Consider the following 17,927-nt stretch of genomic DNA (forward strand, 5'->3'; position numbering starts at 1 on the left):
ACGTGGATCACACTTGAAATGCCAGCGAATTCAATGGAGACAAATGCAAACCAGTGACAAACAATGGTGCCATCAACTTACCGAGCGGTGTGAGCAGCGTTTCATCACATGTCAGCATGAGCTCCATATCCCCACCAAGCTGAAATCAGAGTGAAAAGAATCCCAGATGAAGCTTTTGTTAACAAGGATCTCGAGAAAGAGCTCGTGTTCGACACCGCATCGCAAATGCAGGTTCAGAAAAGGCAGCCATTTGTACGCAGATTTACAGCGACGGACAGGAAAACGTCTCAATCGGCTTTTTGCACAAACCGTTTCGTCTTCCAAACTGAACATCTCCCTTAAGAGTGCTGCAAGCCAAGGCTCGATTCATATATTCCATGTTTATTGAATCATTGTCTGCTAATGTAACACATGGACAAGATTACCCAATAGACTTAGACACTGCACAGCAGCAAGAGGGGGCCTGGCAGGAAAGCCGAGAGGTATGCACACTCGCCTTTGAGCTGTCTGGCCTGGGTTCAGACCTGTCTGCCAGCACTGGTAAGTTGATGGATGTTAAAGACCCCTCTGTGTATTTTGCAAAGACTAGGTGAATTATCATCGGCACCCTGCACACATTACAAATTCTTGGCAATGGCAGCACGGATGCTTTGTTGAGTGTGTGGTACATTGATGATGATGTGCAGGAAGAAGATACATTCAAAGCTTTCGGCACAGATGTGCACGTCAGAACAATAAACAAAACTTCTCGTGTTCAAACAATGATGTCAGATGAAGATACAGAGAATTACATCAGCGTGAAGGCCTAAAAAAAGCACTCTATTGGGAGGCCATTTTGGCTTCCAAAATATACTGCTGTTTCGATGTTAATAAAGACAACACAAGTATTGTTAAATCCAGCCATCATTCCTGCACTGTGTGATCTTGTAATCACATGAAGGGGGTTAGAAGTATTCATGGCTGCAGCATTGTACTTGTAGAGAGAGGCAGACAAAGATGGGGGCGGAGACGGACACGAGTGAGCGAGAGCACACGCACACGCATCTCATTTTTTCATTTCTGTTCCTCAAAATTCTATCTCTCTCTTTTATTCACACACACACACATCTCTTTTATTCACACACACACACATCTCTTTTATTCACTCACACACACACACACACACACACACACACACACACACACACACACACACACACACACACACACACACACACACACACACACACACACACAATTAATTGTACAGTATCGGTTGTTCCTAAACTTAAATAATTTAAAGGATTGCTGTAAATGATGTTAATTTTACAACATCCCATATTAAACTTTATTTAAATTGTAAACCTCAAACATAGTTCCTCCACCTAAAGCATGAACCTTAACCCGTAAGCAACTGACTAGTTTCCCGACTGCATGGATCATCAGCTGGGCACCGTTCTTCCTCGAGGTTTCGATCCTTTCAGCCCAGGACCTCTCCAAACGGCGGATCCACAACCTCGATCATGGATCCACATCAATTGATGGTACATCAGTAGATCCACAACCTCAGTTGCGTCCAGGCAGTCAGTCAACCCATCAATGCAACATCACTTATTCCAACTTTACTTGCAATATAGCTGGGCGGCTTAGCTAAAAAATTCGGATCGATTGTGCCTTTTCCCTTAAAAGCATGAAACTTGGCACATGGCTAGAATACCCTAAAAGAAAGATTTTTAGCCCAGGGGGTATCCCCAATTTCACCCCATATGGCGGCCATCTTGACATCCAAGATGGCCGTCATACAAGACCTATTTTGATGAATATCTCCATAATTAGAACAGATATCAAAATGGTTGAAGTGCCTATACCTACATTTTTAGGGTCTAGGAATCCAATGGCAACATAAAATCCAATGGCAACATATTGGAACACCCACAGTTCCAATACTGGAGTCTCACGATGGCATTGGAGAACAGCATCCTGACCTTTGTGCGCTCATTGAGGGAGGCTGACTTTGAAATGTACTTAGATGCTTTATGGGAGCTTCTTCCGTGGTTCTTTGCTCTTGACCATATGCACTATGCAAGATGGGTCACAGTCCATTTGCGTGATATGATGGACTTGCACAAGACACACCCTAAAGTTCTGGATAATTTCCGAGCTGGCATGTTCACGGTACAAAAGACCCAACGCAAATTTTCTTCAATTGCTACAGATCATGCACATGAACAGAACAATGCACGTATCAAGGGAGATGGAGGAGCTGTGGGTCTGCTGGACAATGCCCATGCTCTGCAAAGATGGATGGTTGCAGGTCCAGAGGTCTCAAGGGTGATTGATGAGTTTGAGACTGCACAGGAGCAACATGAAAGCAAAGCGCCATCACTGCATCATGATCAGAATAAAAGCACCCAGATGACCTTTGACAAACATGTCAGATCACTTGTATCAGTTATTGAGGAGCTAGGTAATCCATTTCTTGAAGAAACCACTGACCTTTTGGTCCTTGACACAAAGGATATAGCAAGTGCATCAGTCGTACAAAGTGTGAAAGACGTGCAGAAAGTGGGAAAGGAGGCTCTGGAGTCATTTGTGCAAGAGAGGCTGATTGAACGCTCAAAGCCTTTGAATGATGTCGTCCCACGCAAAAAGTTACCTCTGTTTGGCAGCTCATCAGTAACAGACCAGCTGACAGATAAACACAAGGTAGCCTCATTGAAGAGTGATGTTCAACTGTTTTCTCGCCTCTATATTGCCTGTCAAACCCGCGAGGGAAACCTGGATGAATTTTTCCGTCATGTAAATCAATCTTTCCCTCCATCTCTGTCCAAGGATGGGAAGCTTCGACCTGGTACAAAGAGCGACCTTTTGGACTGCTTAGAGGAACTTTCACCATCAAGCACACAGATGCCAGAGGTGACGTGTGTCATACTTGACGGGGCAGTAATTGTTCAAAAGCTAAAGCCCGATGTTGGCACAGTCAAAACATTTGGCGAATATGCCGAAAAGGTCTTCATCCCATTTGTTTTCTCACAGTACAAATCTGCAACCCGACTTGATCTGGTGTGGGACCGTTACCTACCCGACAGCCTTAAGAGCATGACCCGTGAAAAGCGTGGCAAGGGGGTTCGCCGACGAGTAGATACCTCAGTTGCAATTCCTGGACAGTGGCAGAACTTTCTTCGAGTTGATGAAAACAAGCGTGAACTCTTCAGCTTCCTTTCCAATGAAACAATTAAATCATTTGAAGACCAGCGCAAGGAGCTAGTTGTCACACTTGATACAGAGGTTCTTACTGCTCCACCACGCATTGATCTAGAATCACTCTCCCCGTGCACTCAGGAAGAGGCAGATGGTCGGATGTTCCTACATGCTGCTGATGCAACACAGAGAGGGCATAGTAAGGTCCTCATACAAACTGTGGACACAGATGTTGTCGTGCTTGCAGTTACAGTATCCCAGAAGCTTTCAGTGATGATATGGTTACAATTTGGGACAGGCAAGAACATGCGATTTATCTCTGCACATGATATAGCCACAGCTCTTGGCCCTGAGAAATCTAAAGCCCTCCCCATGTTTCATGCACTAACAGGGTGTGACACTTCTTCAGCGTTTAATGGGCGTGGAAAGGTAACTGCATGGAATGTGTGGGAATCATTCCCTGAGCTCACAGAGGTACTAGCAGAAATTTGCCACCAGAGCACAGAGATAACTGAAACCTGCATGAACGTCATTGAGAGATTTGTTATTCTGTTGTATGATCGCACAAGTACTGCTACTGACATTAACATTGTACGAAAGAAACTGTTTGCAAAGAAGGGCAGACCTGTGGAATCAATTCCACCAACACATGATGCCCTTGTGCAGCACGTAAAGCGGGCAGTATACCAAGGCGCACTATGCTGGGGACAAGCATTGCATGCTAAGCCTGATCTACCAAGCCCCACTGAATGGGGTTGGCAAAAAACGTCTGCTGGCCAGTTCAAACCAATATGGACAACACTTCCAGAGGCTGCAAAGATCTGCAATGAACTTGTTAAGTGTGGGTGCAAAAAAGGATGTACTGGTCGTTGCCGGTGTAAGAAAGCTGCACTTCCCTGTACTTCTCTCTGCGCATGTGATGGAGAATGCAGCAAAGACTAGAAAACCACAAGATGGCACAGTTACAGTCTGCGATGTCAAAGACACTTTTAATCACTGAAGAATGCCAACCTGTTAAGAGTATTTATATGCATTCCCAGTATGCATGATACTATGCAAAATTAATATTTTCATATGACTGCTTAATATTTTATGTTACCATTGGATTCCTAGACCCTAAAAATGTAGGTATAGGCACTGCAACCATTTTGATATCTGTTCTAATTATGGAGATATTCATCAAAACAGGTCTTGTATGACGGCCATCCTGAATTTCAAGATGGCCGCCATATGGGGTGAAATTTGAGATGCCCCCTGGACTACAAATCTTTCTTTTGGGGTATTCTAGCCATGTGCCAAGTTTCATGCTTTTAAGGGAAAAGGCACAATTCATCAGTTAAGCAGCCCCACTAATAGGATTTAATGTGTTATCATATATTTATAACTTTCCTTACACACTCGATAATATGATAATATCATTAAATCATTCACATCTTACCCTTAAACACACACACACACACACACACACACACACACACACACACACACACACACACACACACACACACACACACACACACACACACACACACACACACACACACGGTTTGTTTTGGCTATTTTAACATCTAGTTATCATGAAGATAAAAATATTTCCTGCTTTCGAAAATTTTATCACAGACATTTTATATAACAAAAGAACAAAAATAAATTTAGAAACAGCAATAAGAGGGTAGAAACAGGAAGCACGAGAACAGCACTCAGTAGAGAGCATACCTCCGCCAGGTTGAACAGTTTACGGTTTGTATCCCACTGATAGGCCGGATCTGGATCTGGACCTGAACCAAAATCTAATCGTCTTGTTCTTGCCGATTGCACAGCAGCATATCTAATCACACCTGTCAGGTTATATATCGCTTTTTCCCCGATCTCTCAATGGTGAAGAAACACTTCGAAATTAAATAATTATCGTATCCGGATCCATAATCAGATCTTCACCAAAATTGAACCAATTCGTCCTTGTCAGACACCCCACCTCCCCACCAAGTTTCGTCCAAATCCGTCCACAACCTTTTGAGATATCCTGCTATATATCGGTTTTTGGCCCTATCACTCAATGGTGAAGAATCTCCCAATGGTGATGAATCCGGATCTTCACCAAAATCTAATCATTTTGTCCTCGTCACATGCGCTACGTCTCTGCCAAATTTCCCCCGAATTAGTCCACAACTTTTTGAGATATTTTGTTCACAGACAAACAAACAGACATACAGACAGGCAGGAGTGAAAACATAACCTCCATCCACCTTCGGTGGCGGAAGTAAAAATCCAGGTGCAGGGAACGAGAGAAGATTGTTATTTTGGCAGGATCTCCATGGACAAAGTTTTGTACAAAGACAGCAAATGCAGACGAGATATCCAGAAGTTGAGGAATGGAGAGGGAGGGGTAGTGAGAAACTGTGGTTGGGGTGGGGATGTGGTGGTGGCAATCCATTGACATATTAAGTACACATTATATGAGATGACATATTATATTAATGAGTTGTAATTAAGAAATTCAAGCCAAGGTGGTAGACCTTGGTGGTAAGGGAATGTGAAAAGTCAGGTGTGGAGTCAATGGAATCGGATGGTAAGTGGAGGAGCGAAGGAATGCAAGTAAGTACTTCCATTTGTGTGCATATAATAATTTAATAATTCTCATAAAGAAAAGCAATGGGGGTCGGCAGTTATTGAGGATGGCAAACTGAGCAAGAGACAATAAGAGAATGAACAAATTGAGCTCACCTGCTGAAGCAGTTGCTCATCTTTGTTTGGAAGGTACTTAAGGCCGTCGGATGAACGCATGCAGAGCACGTATTTGTCCGGGTGCAAATCCTGCGCCTGGATTGAAAGAGTTGGGGGTGAGGAGGAAGGTCAGCCCAGGGTCTCAACCCAACATCATGCCAGGGGGTTGGGGGGGGGGGGGGGGGGGGAAATGTGGGACTATAGTAAAAGGGGGAGAATGAACCATTCTTATTGTGCACAATGACAGATTATACTGTTCAGTCCAGAAAGATCTCCAAACAACACCTGAAAGGAAATGGTGTGCGGACTCATGAGCTGAGATTGAAGAGGTTAAAACAAGTTGTAAGGAAATTAATGATGCACTTGAGTACATGTCCAGTGTCCATGCAACGTTGCTCAAGACATGTCGATGGAAAGGCGGAGAAGCAATAGAGACGGAACCGCAAATGAGACCGTCAGTATGACTTCAGCAAAGCCAAATGGGCTATTCAACTCGATAGTGATCGATTCCAAGGTAAAGGCATAACAAACTTGCTAAAAGGTACTCACTTGTAAGGTCATCCGGCAGGATGGTGCAAAGGTGTCCAACTTGCAATTGTAGTATCTAGACTGGGTTTCATTGGCGACGAGGTATAAACTGTCATCCTGGTGTTTAGCAAACAGGAAGACGCGTCAAAATGTGTACCGTCCATTTGATGGACATGACACTGCGTCCCCTCCATTAGTATCGGGTGGAGTTAAATATCTCATGGCGTCATTCACAAAGAGTAGGCAAGTTATCGCTAAAATCCTGAACGAATGACAAATATCCTGCACCTTCAGTAAACCGTCAAGCCTGCCCAGCCTGGTCGTGAGAGGCTTAAACTAAAACAACTCTCCAGACCGAGCCAAGGAGAATGTGGGAATAATTGGCATCATTAAACAAGTAGTCAACGAGAAGGGCACTCGGTAGAGGGTATACCTCCGCCAGGCTGAACAGTTTATGTTTTGTATCCACTCATAGGCCGGATCTGGATTTGGACATGAACTAAAATCGAATCGACTTGTACTTATTACTTACCAACTGATCCTACGGGTTTTGTCAGAACTGGTCCACACCATTTTGTAATATCATGCTGAATATCATTTGAAAATAATAGCCTCTAAAGGTGGTGTCACTGTACGTCGTTTTTGGGCCCATCTTTCAATGGTGAATAATCATTTACATTTTAGCATATAGATCTGGATTTTCATCAAAAAAGAATCATTTCATCCTTGTTAAACATCCAACCTACCCACTAAATTTCGTTGAAATCCGTCCAAACATTTTAAAATATCCTATGCACATACATGAGAGACAGGCAGACAGGGGTGTGAAAATAAAGCCTCCGTCCACCTCCGGTAGCAGAGGTAATACGTCCAGAAAGTCAATCAACATTGGTACCTCTTGTGAAAGGGGCCCATCAGTAAGTTACAAGACAATGACTGAAACTATCCTTGGCTAGAGAGAGAGAGAGAGCAGAGAGAGAGAGAGAGGGAGAGGGAGAGAGGGAGAGAGAGAGAGAGCAGAGAGAGAGAGAGAGAGGGAGAGAGAGGGAGAGAGATTTTTCGTTCCTCTATTACTGGGAAGTCAGTCTACATGATGAAAAGTCATACGACACATTTCATATAAATAAGGATGGGGATTACATGAGAGCAAGGACTAGAATTTACAAATGAACTTGGAGGACACCATCAACCAAGCTGCAAAGGGATTCCTTTACGCACCATCGCTGTGAGAAGTGTACATTCGAGAGACACAGAGACACAGATAGAGATAGAGATAGAGATAGAGATAGAGATAGAGATAGAGATAGAGAGAGAGAGAGAGAGAGAGAGAGAGAGAGAGAGAGAGAGAGAGAGAGAGAGATAGAGAGAGATAGAGAGAGATAGAGAGATAGAGAGATAGAGAGATAGAGAGAGAGAGAGAGATATATATATATATATATATATATATATAGAGAGATAGAGAGATAGAGAGATAGAGAGAGAGAGAGAGAGAGAGAGAGATATATATATATATATAGAGAGATAGAGAGAGAGAGATAGAGATAGAGATAGGACATAATCAGGTAGGAGAGCGACCAAGTAGTTCCAGTTACAAAGATAAGTTTGTATAATTAATTGGGGAGCAACGAGGCACTACATATGAAGGAAAGTAAAAAGGTCAACCCTACTCTCCTCCCCAATTTGCAATAATGGAGGAATGGTTGCGCACCAATGATACTCAGCATAGATATTCGTCCATTACAGCATACAAGGTTTCAGGGCCGTATCACACGCTTTTCCCAGTGGTGAGTGAGATTTCTGATGACCGTGGAATATGCATCACATCTTTGGCTCCCCCTCGTAAAAGTATTTCAAAACTGTGCAATGCACAGGCCTCATAAAGACGAGCAAATAGTACTGTGAATATCAATTGGAACCCGCACAGTTGTTATAGGTAATGCGACCGTACGTTCAGGAATCCAAGCAGGCGTCATGGAAAGGAGCACCCTTGCTGAATTATTGATCCAATATCATCACCATGGAACACGGTGATGGATTCAGAGCGGAATGAGGAGTTGCGTTGGAACAGCTGTGGCGAAGCTTACAATTAGATGGTGCAGATGAGATCAAAAGAATAACTGCCTGAGAACAGCAGGTGCTGAGTCCTGGATTCTTGACACAAAGTACGAACAACAGTCAAAAGTTTTTGGGTAGATAATTTCTGGCAATGAGGAAAGGTTGGGACAAAACGAAAACTAAATGAAAGTCATGCAATAGGTTGCCCAAACGAGGCCGTGTGTGTGTGTTTGTGAATAAGAGAGAGACAGAATTGTGAGGAACAGAAATGAAAAAACGAGATATGTGTGTGTGTGTGTGTGTGTGTGTGTGTGTGTGTGTGTGTGTGTGTGTGTGTGTGTGTGTGTGTGTGTGTGTGTGTATGTGTGTGTGTCTAGCTCTGTCGAGTCCTGATCCATTCAGTGTTCGAGGTCTGTCGAGTCCTGATCTATTCAGTGTTCTAGCTCTGTCGAGTCCTGATCCATTCAGGGTTCTAGCTCTGTCGAGTCCTGATCCATTCAGGGTTCTAGCTCTGTCGAGTCCTGATCTATTCAGTGTTCTAGCTCTGTCGAGTCCTGATCTATTCAGGGTTCTAGCTCTGTCGAGTCCTGATCCATTCAGGGTTCTAGCTCTGTCGTGTACTGATCTATTCAGTGTTCTAGCTCTGTCGAGTCCTGATCCATTCAGGGTTCTAGCTCTGTCGAGTCCTGATCTATTCAGTGTTCTAGCTCTGTCGAGTCCTGATCTATTCAGGGTTCTAGCTCTGTCGAGTCCTGATCCATTCAGGGTTCTAGCTCTGTCGAGTCCTGATCCATTCAGTGTTCTAGCTCTGTCGAGTCCTGATCCGTTCAGTGTTCTAGCTCTGTCGTGTACTGATCCATTCAGTGTTCTAGCTCTGTCGAGTACTGATCCGTTCAGTGTTCTAGCTCTGTCGAGTCCTGATCCGTTCAGTGTTCTAGCTCTGTCGAGTACTGATCCGTTCAGTGTTCTAGCTCTGTCGAGTCCTGATCCGATCAGTGTTCTAGCTCTGACGAGTCCTCATCCGTTCAGTGTTCTAGCTATGCCGAGTCCTGATCCATTCAGTGTTCTCGCTCTGACGAGTCCTTATCCGTTCAGTGTTCTAGCTCTGACGAGTCCTGATCGGTTTAGTGTTCTAGTTCTGTCGAGTCCTGATCCGTTCAGTGTTCTCGCTCTGTCGAGTCCTGATCCGTTCAGTGGTCTAGCTCTGTCGAGTCCTGATCCGTGCAGTATTTTAGCTCTGATGAGTCCTGGTCCGTTTAGTGTTCCAGCTCTGATGAATCCTGGTCCGTTTAGTGTTCCAGCTCTGTGAAGTCCTGGTCCGTTCAGTGTTCTATCTCTGTCGAGTCCTGATCAGTTCAGTGTTCTAGCTCTGATGAGTCCTGATCCGTTCAGTGTTCTAGATCTGATGAGTCCTGATTTGTTCAGTGTTCTAGCTCTGTCGAGTCCTGATCAGTTCAGTGTTCTAGATCTGATGAGTCCTGGTCCGTTCAGTGTTCGAGCTCTTCCATGAGCCTTGACTCTGTATTAAACAAGACTAAAAGTCTAACAGCGATGGAGCCGGGCTTGTTTGATACTTTGGTAATTTAGTTGAAGAGGATAGTTTGACCTGGGTGGAGATGCTAGTTTGCAAATAATGTAAGTATTTAAATATTTTGAAGTACTCCAAGTCTCTAAGCTGTCTGTCACCATGAAAGTGAAGAGATTGCATTGAGACAATGGTTTATTCTACAGTCACATGAAAAAGTAAGAACACCCCATGTAAAGTTTTGACTTTTTCAACATATTTCAACATACAGCTATTTGATCTTCATTTCAACAATATAGATAGATAAAGGTGATATAATATAACAAATATCATGAAACAATTACATTTTGTAGTCCATTGTATAATTTAAATAAACATAAATGCAAATTTCGCATGTGGAAAAAGTAAGTACACCCCTACATTTATCACAACTTCAAATACCTAAAATTAGAATTAGGTGCAACAGCTCAGGTGAAAATGATTAGAACATCGTTAGAGAGGATCTTGGAAGGACCTGTCTTATTCAAACCTCAGACATTTCGTTTGGTTTGCTCTTTGTTGTTGAAGTGTGCGGCATCACCATGCCTAGATCAAAAGAGCTTTCTGAGGCCTTCAGAAAGAAGGTTATAGATGCCTACGAGTCTGGGAAGGGATTTAAAAAGATCTCCAAACAATTTGAAATCAATCACTCGACTGTCCGGAAGATCATCTACAAGTGGAGAAGATTCCAAAGAACTGCCAACTTGTTCAGGCCAGGCTGCCCCAGCAAGTTCAGCCCGAGAGCAGACCGCAAGATGCTGAAAGAAATCTCTAAGAACCCCAGAATGTCATCACGGGACCTACAGGTAGCTCTTGCCACTGTTGATGTCAAAGTGCACGAGTCTACCATTAGAAAGAGGCTACACAAATTTGATCTACATGGGAGGTGTGCCAGGAGGAAACCTTTGCTGTCCAGCAAGAACATCAGGGCAAGACTAAAGTTTGCCAATGAACACTTTTTTTATTTCTTTTTTTTCTTTTTTTATACTGAATCGAGGCTCGTGAAAGAGCTGACAACTGCGAGGGAAAGACAGTACAGGGGGACCGCGAGGGAAAGACAGCACAGGGGGACCGCGAGGGAAAGACAGCACAGGGGGCCCACGAGGGAAAGACAGCACAGGGGGACCGCGAGGGAAAGACAGCACAGGGGGACCGCGAGGGAAAGACAGCACAGAGGGACCGCGAGGCAAAGACAGCACAGAGGGACCGCGGGGGAAAGACAGCACAGAGGGACCGCGAGGGAAAGACAGTACAGGGGGACCGCGAGGGAAAGACAGCACAGTGGAACCGCGAGGCAAAGACAGCACAGAGGGACCGCGAGGGAAAGACAGCACAGAGGGACCGCGAGGGAAAGACAGCACAGAGGGACCGCGAGGGAAAGACAGCACAGAGGGACCGCGAGGGAAAGACAGTACAGGGGGACCGCGAGGCAAAGACAGCACAGAGGGACCGCGAGGGAAAGACAGCACAGAGGGACCGCGAGGGAAAGACAGCACAGAGGGACCGCGATGGAAAGACAGTACAGTTGGGACCGCGAGGGAAAGACAGTACAGAGGGACCGCGAGGGAAAGACAGTACAGAGGGACCGCGAGGGAAAGACAGCACAGAGGGACCGCGAGGGAAAGACAGCACAGAGGGACGGCGAGGAAAAGACAGCACAGAGGGACCGCGAGGGAAAGACAGCACAGAGGGACCGCGAGGGAAAGACAGCACAGGCGGACCGTGAGGGAAAGACAGCACAGAGGGACCACGATGGAAAGACAGCACAGAGGAACCACGAGGAAAAGACAGCACAGAGGGACCGCGAGGGAAAGACAGCACAGAGGGACGGCGAGGAAAAGACAGCACAGAGGGACCGCGAGGGAAAGACAGCACAGAGGGACCGCGAGGGAAAGACAGCACAGGCGGACCGTGAGGGAAAGACAGCACAGAGGGACCACGATGGAAAGACAGTACAGTTGGGACCGCGAGAGAAAGACAGTACAGAGGGACCGCGAGGGAAAGACAGTACAGTTGGGACCGCGAGGGAAAGACAGTACAGAGGGACCGCGAGGGAAAGACAGCACAGAGGGACCGCGAGGGAAAGACAGCACAGGGGGACCCACGAGGGAAAGACAGCACAGAGGGACCGTGAGGGAAAGACAGCACAGAGGGCCCGCGAGGGAAAGACAGCACAGAGGGGCCGCGAGGGAAAGACAGCACAGAGGGGCCGCGAGGGAAAGACAGCACAGAGGGACCGCGAGGGAAAGACAGCACAGGGGGACCGCGAGGGAAAGACAGCACAGAGGGACCGCGAGGGAAAGACAGCACAGGGGGACCATGAGGGAAAGACAGCACAGGGGGACCGCGAGGGAAAGACAGCACAGTGGGACCGCGAGGGAAAGACAGCACAGAGGGACCGCGATGGAAAGACAGTACAGTTGGGACCGCGAGGGAAAGACAGTACAGAGGGACCGCGAGGGAAAGACAGTACAGAGGGACCGCGAGGGAAAGACAGCACAGAGGGACCGCGAGGGAAAGACAGCACAGGGGCACCACGAGGGAAAGACAGCACAGAGGAACCACGAGGAAAAGACAGCACAGAGGGACCGCGAGGGAAAGACAGCACAGAGGGACGGCGAGGAAAAGACAGCACAGAGGGACCGTGAGGGAAAGACAGCACAGAGGGACCACGATGGAAAGACAGTACAGTTGGGACCGCGAGAGAAAGACAGTACAGAGGGACCGCGAGGGAAAGACAGTACAGTTGGGACCGCGAGGGAAAGACAGTACAGAGGGACCGCGAGGGAAAGACAGCACAGAGGGACCGCGAGGGAAAGACAGCACAGGGGGACCCACGAGGGAAAGACAGCACAGAGGGACCGTGAGGGAAAGACAGCACAGAGGGGCCGCGAGGGAAAGACAGCACAGAGGGGCCGCGAGGGAAAGACAGCACAGAGGGGCCGCGAGGGAAAGACAGCACAGAGGGACCGCGAGGGAAAGACAGCACAGGGGGACCGCGAGGGAAAGACAGCACAGTGGGACCGCGAGGGAAAGACAGTACAGTGGGACCGCGAGGGAAAGACAGCACAGTGGGACCGCGAGGGAAAGACAGCACAGAGGGACCGCAAGGGAAAGACAGCACAGTGGGACTGCGAGGGAAAGACAGCACAAAGGGACCACGAGGGAAAGACAGTACAGAGGGACCGCGAGGAAAAGACAGCACAGAGGGACCGCGAGGGAAAGACAGCACAGGGGGACCACGAGGAAAAGACAGCACAAAGGGACGGCGAGGGAAAGACAGTACAGTTGGGACCACGAGGGAAAGACAGTACAGAGGGACCGCGAGGGAAAGACAGCACAGAGGGACCGCGAGGGAAAGACAGCACAGAGGGACCGCGAGGGAAAGACAGTACAGTTGGGACCGCGAGGGAAAGACAGTACAGAGGGACCGCGAGGGAAAGACAGCACAGAGGGACCGCGAGGGAAAGACAGCACAGGGGGACCACGAGGGAAAGACAGCACAGAGGGACCACGAGGAAAAGACAGCACAAAGGGACCGCGAGGGAAAGACAGTACAGCTGGGACCGCAAGGGAAAGACAGTACAGAGGGACCGCGAGGGAAAGACAGCACAGAGGGACCGCGAGGGAAAGACAGCACAGAGGGACCACGAGGGAAAGACAGTACAGTTGGGACCGCGAGGGAAAGACAGTACAGAGGGACCGCGAGGGAAAGACAGCACAGAGGGACCGCGAGGGAAAGACAGCACAGAGGGGCCGCGAGGGAAAGACAGCACAGAGTGGCCGCGAGGGAAAGACAGCACAGAGGGACCGCGAGGGAAAGACAGCACAGGGGGACCGCGAGGGAAAGACAGCACAGAGGGACCGCGAGGGAAAGACAGCACAGAGGGACCGCGAGGGAAAGACAGCACAGAGGGACCGCGAGGGAAAGACAGCACAGAGGGACCGCGAGGGAAAGACAGCACAGAGGGACCGCGAGGGAAAGACAGCATGGGGGACCACGAGGGAAAGACAGCACAGGGGGACCACGAGGGAAAGACAGCACAGAGGGACCACGAGGGAAAGACAGCACAGAGGGACCGTGAGGGAAAGACAGTACAGTGGGACCGCGAGGGAAAGACAGCACAGTGGGACCGCGAGGGAAAGACAGCACAGAGGGACCACGAGGGAAAGACAGCACAGGGGCACCAAGAGGGAAAGACAGCACAGTGGGACCGCGAGGGAAAGACAGTACAGGGGGACCGCGAGGGACAGACAGCACAGGGGCACCACAAGGGAAAGACAGCACAGGGGGACCGCGAGGGAAAGACAGCACAGAGGGACCGCGAGGCAAAGACAGCACAGAGGGACCGCGAGGGAAAGACAGCACAGAGGGACCGCGAGGGAAAGACAGCACAGGGGGACCGCGAGGGAAAGACAGCACAGGGGCACCGCGAGGGAAAGACAGCACAGGGGCACCGCGAGGGAAAGACAGCACAGGGGGACCGCGAGGGAAAGACAGCACAGGGGGACCGCGAGGGAAAGACAGCACAGTGGGACCGCGAGGGAAAGACAGCACAGTGGGACCGCGAGGGAAAGACAGTACAGTGGGGCCGCGAGGGAAAGACAGCACAGTGGGACCGCGAGGGAAAGACAGCACAGTGGGACCATGAGGGAAAGACAGTACAGAGGGATCGTGAGGGAAAGACAGCACAGAGGGACCGTGAGGGAAAGACAGCACAGAGGGACCGTGAGGAAAAGACAGCACAGGGGGACTGCGAGGGAAACACAGCACAGGGGGACCACGAGGGAAAGAGAGCACTGAGGCAAAGACCAGCACTTCTGGAACAATGTGCTCTGGACAGATGAGTCAAAGGTAGAGCTATTTGGCCACAGTACCAGAAGACATGTTTGGTGAAAACCAACGACAGCATTTGACCACAAGAACCTGATACCAACTGTAAAGCATGGTGGTGGAAATATTATGGTTTGGGGCAGCTTTGCTGCATCAGGGCGTGGGCAGCTCACCATCATAGAATCCACTATGAATTCTTCATTGTACCAGAGGGTGCTTGAGGATAATGTGAGGCCATCTGTCGGAGAGTTGAAGCTCAACCGAAGGTGGACCTTGCAACATGACAATGACCCGAAACATAGCAGCAAATCCACCAAGGAATGGCTGAAAAGAAAGAAATGGAGGGTTCTGGAATGGCCAAGTCAAAGCCCGGATCTAAATCCCATCGAGATGTTGTGGGGGGATTTGAAATGAGCTGTGCATGCAATAAACCCCTCAAACATTGCACAGCTGAAAGAATTCTGCATGGAGGAGTGGGCAAAAATTTCTCCCAGTGAATGTCAGAGACTGGTAGACAGTTATAAGAAACGCCCACTTGAGGTTGTTTCTGCCAAAGGGGGCAATACCACCTATGAGAGCCAAGGGTGTACTTACTTTTTCCACATGCGAAATTTTCATTTATGTTTATTCAAATTATACAATGAACTACAAAATGTAAATGTTTCATGATATTTGTTATATTATATCACCTTTATCTATCAATATTGTTCAAATGAAGATCAAATAGCTGTATGTTGAAAAAGTCAAAACTTTACATGGGGTGTACTTACTTTTTCACGCGACTGTATATGACTTAATATATGAATGTTCTGTAAAGGGTGTTGAAGGAAACATAACTGGCAAAGCCAAATGGCATTACATTCTACCTTTCAGAAGCATAATTGTGGGTATAAAACTCACCCAATATGTAGGATAAATATGTGTGGGACATACATACATACGGAGAGACAAACACTGTAAACACAGGAACCAAGCATCTACGCCATTAAAAAAATCGTTTGCTTAATTACAAATTTGCCAGTTCTAAAAGCCTGCAAATTTGAAGAAGAGGAAGAAGCACTAATGTATGGCTTATTCACACAGCAGTTTGAACGGAAACATTTATTATTCTACGACAGTAAAAACCCTTTAGAAGGGCACAGAACAGCATATAAAATTATATATTCAGGAGTGATATTTTGCAAAGCAATAGAAAAATATATAAAATTACACAGAATGGACCCACAAACAACACCAACCACAGCCACAGCCACGATAACAATCGAGTGTTAGAAAAGATCCTTATTTTCACGTGTTTTACTTCATGTATTTCACGTGTTTGTTTGTGTTTCACACTGAATGAAAAACGTAAAGGTAGTGCATGCAGAATGTGATACATGACAGGTTCAACGATATGTCCGGCCTGAATGTTTCGGAATCAAAATGGCGGTGTGTGGAGTCAGCCGTCGTACTGCCGTAATGACATCACATCACCCCTGTCATGTGACCAGATCCTCACCTCTGATTGGTGCATGTTTGAGGGGACATACATGCACATGCATTGTTCCAGACGGCTTTACATATATAGGTTAAAATACATTTACTTCTTCATGCAGCTGTATGAATCAAATTGGTGCCCCTTTATATTAACTTTTCTGGAGTATTACTTGGTTCCTCCTAAGAACAAGGGTAGTCCAGCATGCACACAATATTTTTTGAATATCCCTTCTTTTCTATTGTTCAACATTTTCTACAAGCTATGGAATGTCCCTTCTTTTATATAGTTTGCCACATGGCAAATATCATATAAAGGGGCCTTTTCTGTGCCCCTGGCATTTTGCCTATGTATGTATGTATGTATGTATGTACGTATGTACACGCACACATGCATAATTATGTATGCAGAATTAGGAGAGGGTATGTTGAGTGGCAAACTGAAGAGAAGGAAAAAAAAAAAGAAGGGAAGGAATTGGGAAAAAATTAAACCATACGAGAGAAAAGAGAAAGGAAGTTGGTAAAATATACAAGTCAGCAGAGGGGAAGGGGGTGGGGCAAGGAAATGTGAGTAAAGGGGCATTAAAACGTCCCCAATTTCGTGTACATAATATGTAGATGGCTCTGAAGTTGAAATATCAGCTTCAGGATTCTATTTACAATTGATGCCTGATGTGCTGTGATCAGACACAAAAAAGAGCTGTGTGAAGACCAGCCACCTTTGGATCAACAATAATGACGCAAGCCTCATCAAACGCAACAACCTCTTCTACACAAAATGCAGTCAGGAATTATCTCAATGCTCATGAGTATCCAAGTATGTGTCCATTTGCACACTTTCAAGGCACTTGGACCTAGAAACGTGTCAAGTATTTGCTTCTGCCGATAATCCACTAAACATGAAAGGTATTGGCTGGATTTGTTTATAGGTTGCCTGTGTGTGGATGGGTCATGGTTTCTGGAGTTGGTATAGTGGTGGCATAATGGTCTCCTCCTGCGCCAATGTTCTGTGTGTGTGTGCGTGTGCAAGCGAGCACATGCAAGTTACATAAGTGCCCCTTTTAAAGACAGGAAAACGCTGCATGTAACAACGGAATAGCAAACTGCAGGAACAAGGGTGCATTCAAGGCCGTTGCAATTTTAAAGGGTTCCATCAAACCATCCCATTGTGCATCTAGGTTCATATCTATAAGTCAAACCTGAGCAAGTGTGATCAAAACTCTCCATAGAAGTAGAACATAATGGCTTCCTTGGGTGCACAACAGTGATGTAGAAAGGGAACATCATTTAATAAACAATTGTACAAGTACTGGACTCGTCAGTCGCTCTGCTTGGTGACATGTTGCCGACGTGAAACAAACAAGCAGTTTTTTGGCAATGCACGTGCGTGCTTACGCAAAGCATCGACAATTATAGGTCAATTGTCTTTCAATGGAGGAAAAGCCATGGATTCATGAGCAAAATGTTTGGACGACATCAAAATAACACTTTAGTCACATTACTAAATGGATGACTATCGTATGGAGTTTGTAGGGTGCAACATTTCCACCCACACATCCATTCATTTTA

The 17,927-nt window shown here is 46.8% G+C and overlaps 1 protein-coding gene across 10 annotated transcripts in view; it reads right to left on the reverse strand.

Moving 5' to 3' along the window:
• The window catches only part of LOC137423563 (rho guanine nucleotide exchange factor TIAM1-like), a 209,775-nt gene that overhangs the window by 109,340 nt on the left and 82,508 nt on the right, over positions 1 to 17,927 (reverse strand). For all 10 annotated transcript variants that reach the window (XM_078774029.1, XM_078774035.1, XM_078774038.1 and 7 more), the window contains 2 exons: positions 5,905 to 6,000; positions 82 to 139 (listed from right to left, as the gene is read on the reverse strand). In XM_078774029.1, the coding sequence (XP_078630155.1) occupies positions 82 to 139; positions 5,905 to 6,000 (154 nt within the window). The remainder of the gene's footprint in view (positions 1 to 81; positions 140 to 5,904; positions 6,001 to 17,927) is intronic.

This window comes from Myxine glutinosa, chromosome 3 (assembly GCF_964187855.1).
Source record: "Myxine glutinosa chromosome 3, kmMyxGlut1.1, whole genome shotgun sequence".
In the NCBI taxonomy this organism is placed as follows: Eukaryota; Metazoa; Chordata; class Myxini; order Myxiniformes; family Myxinidae; genus Myxine; species Myxine glutinosa.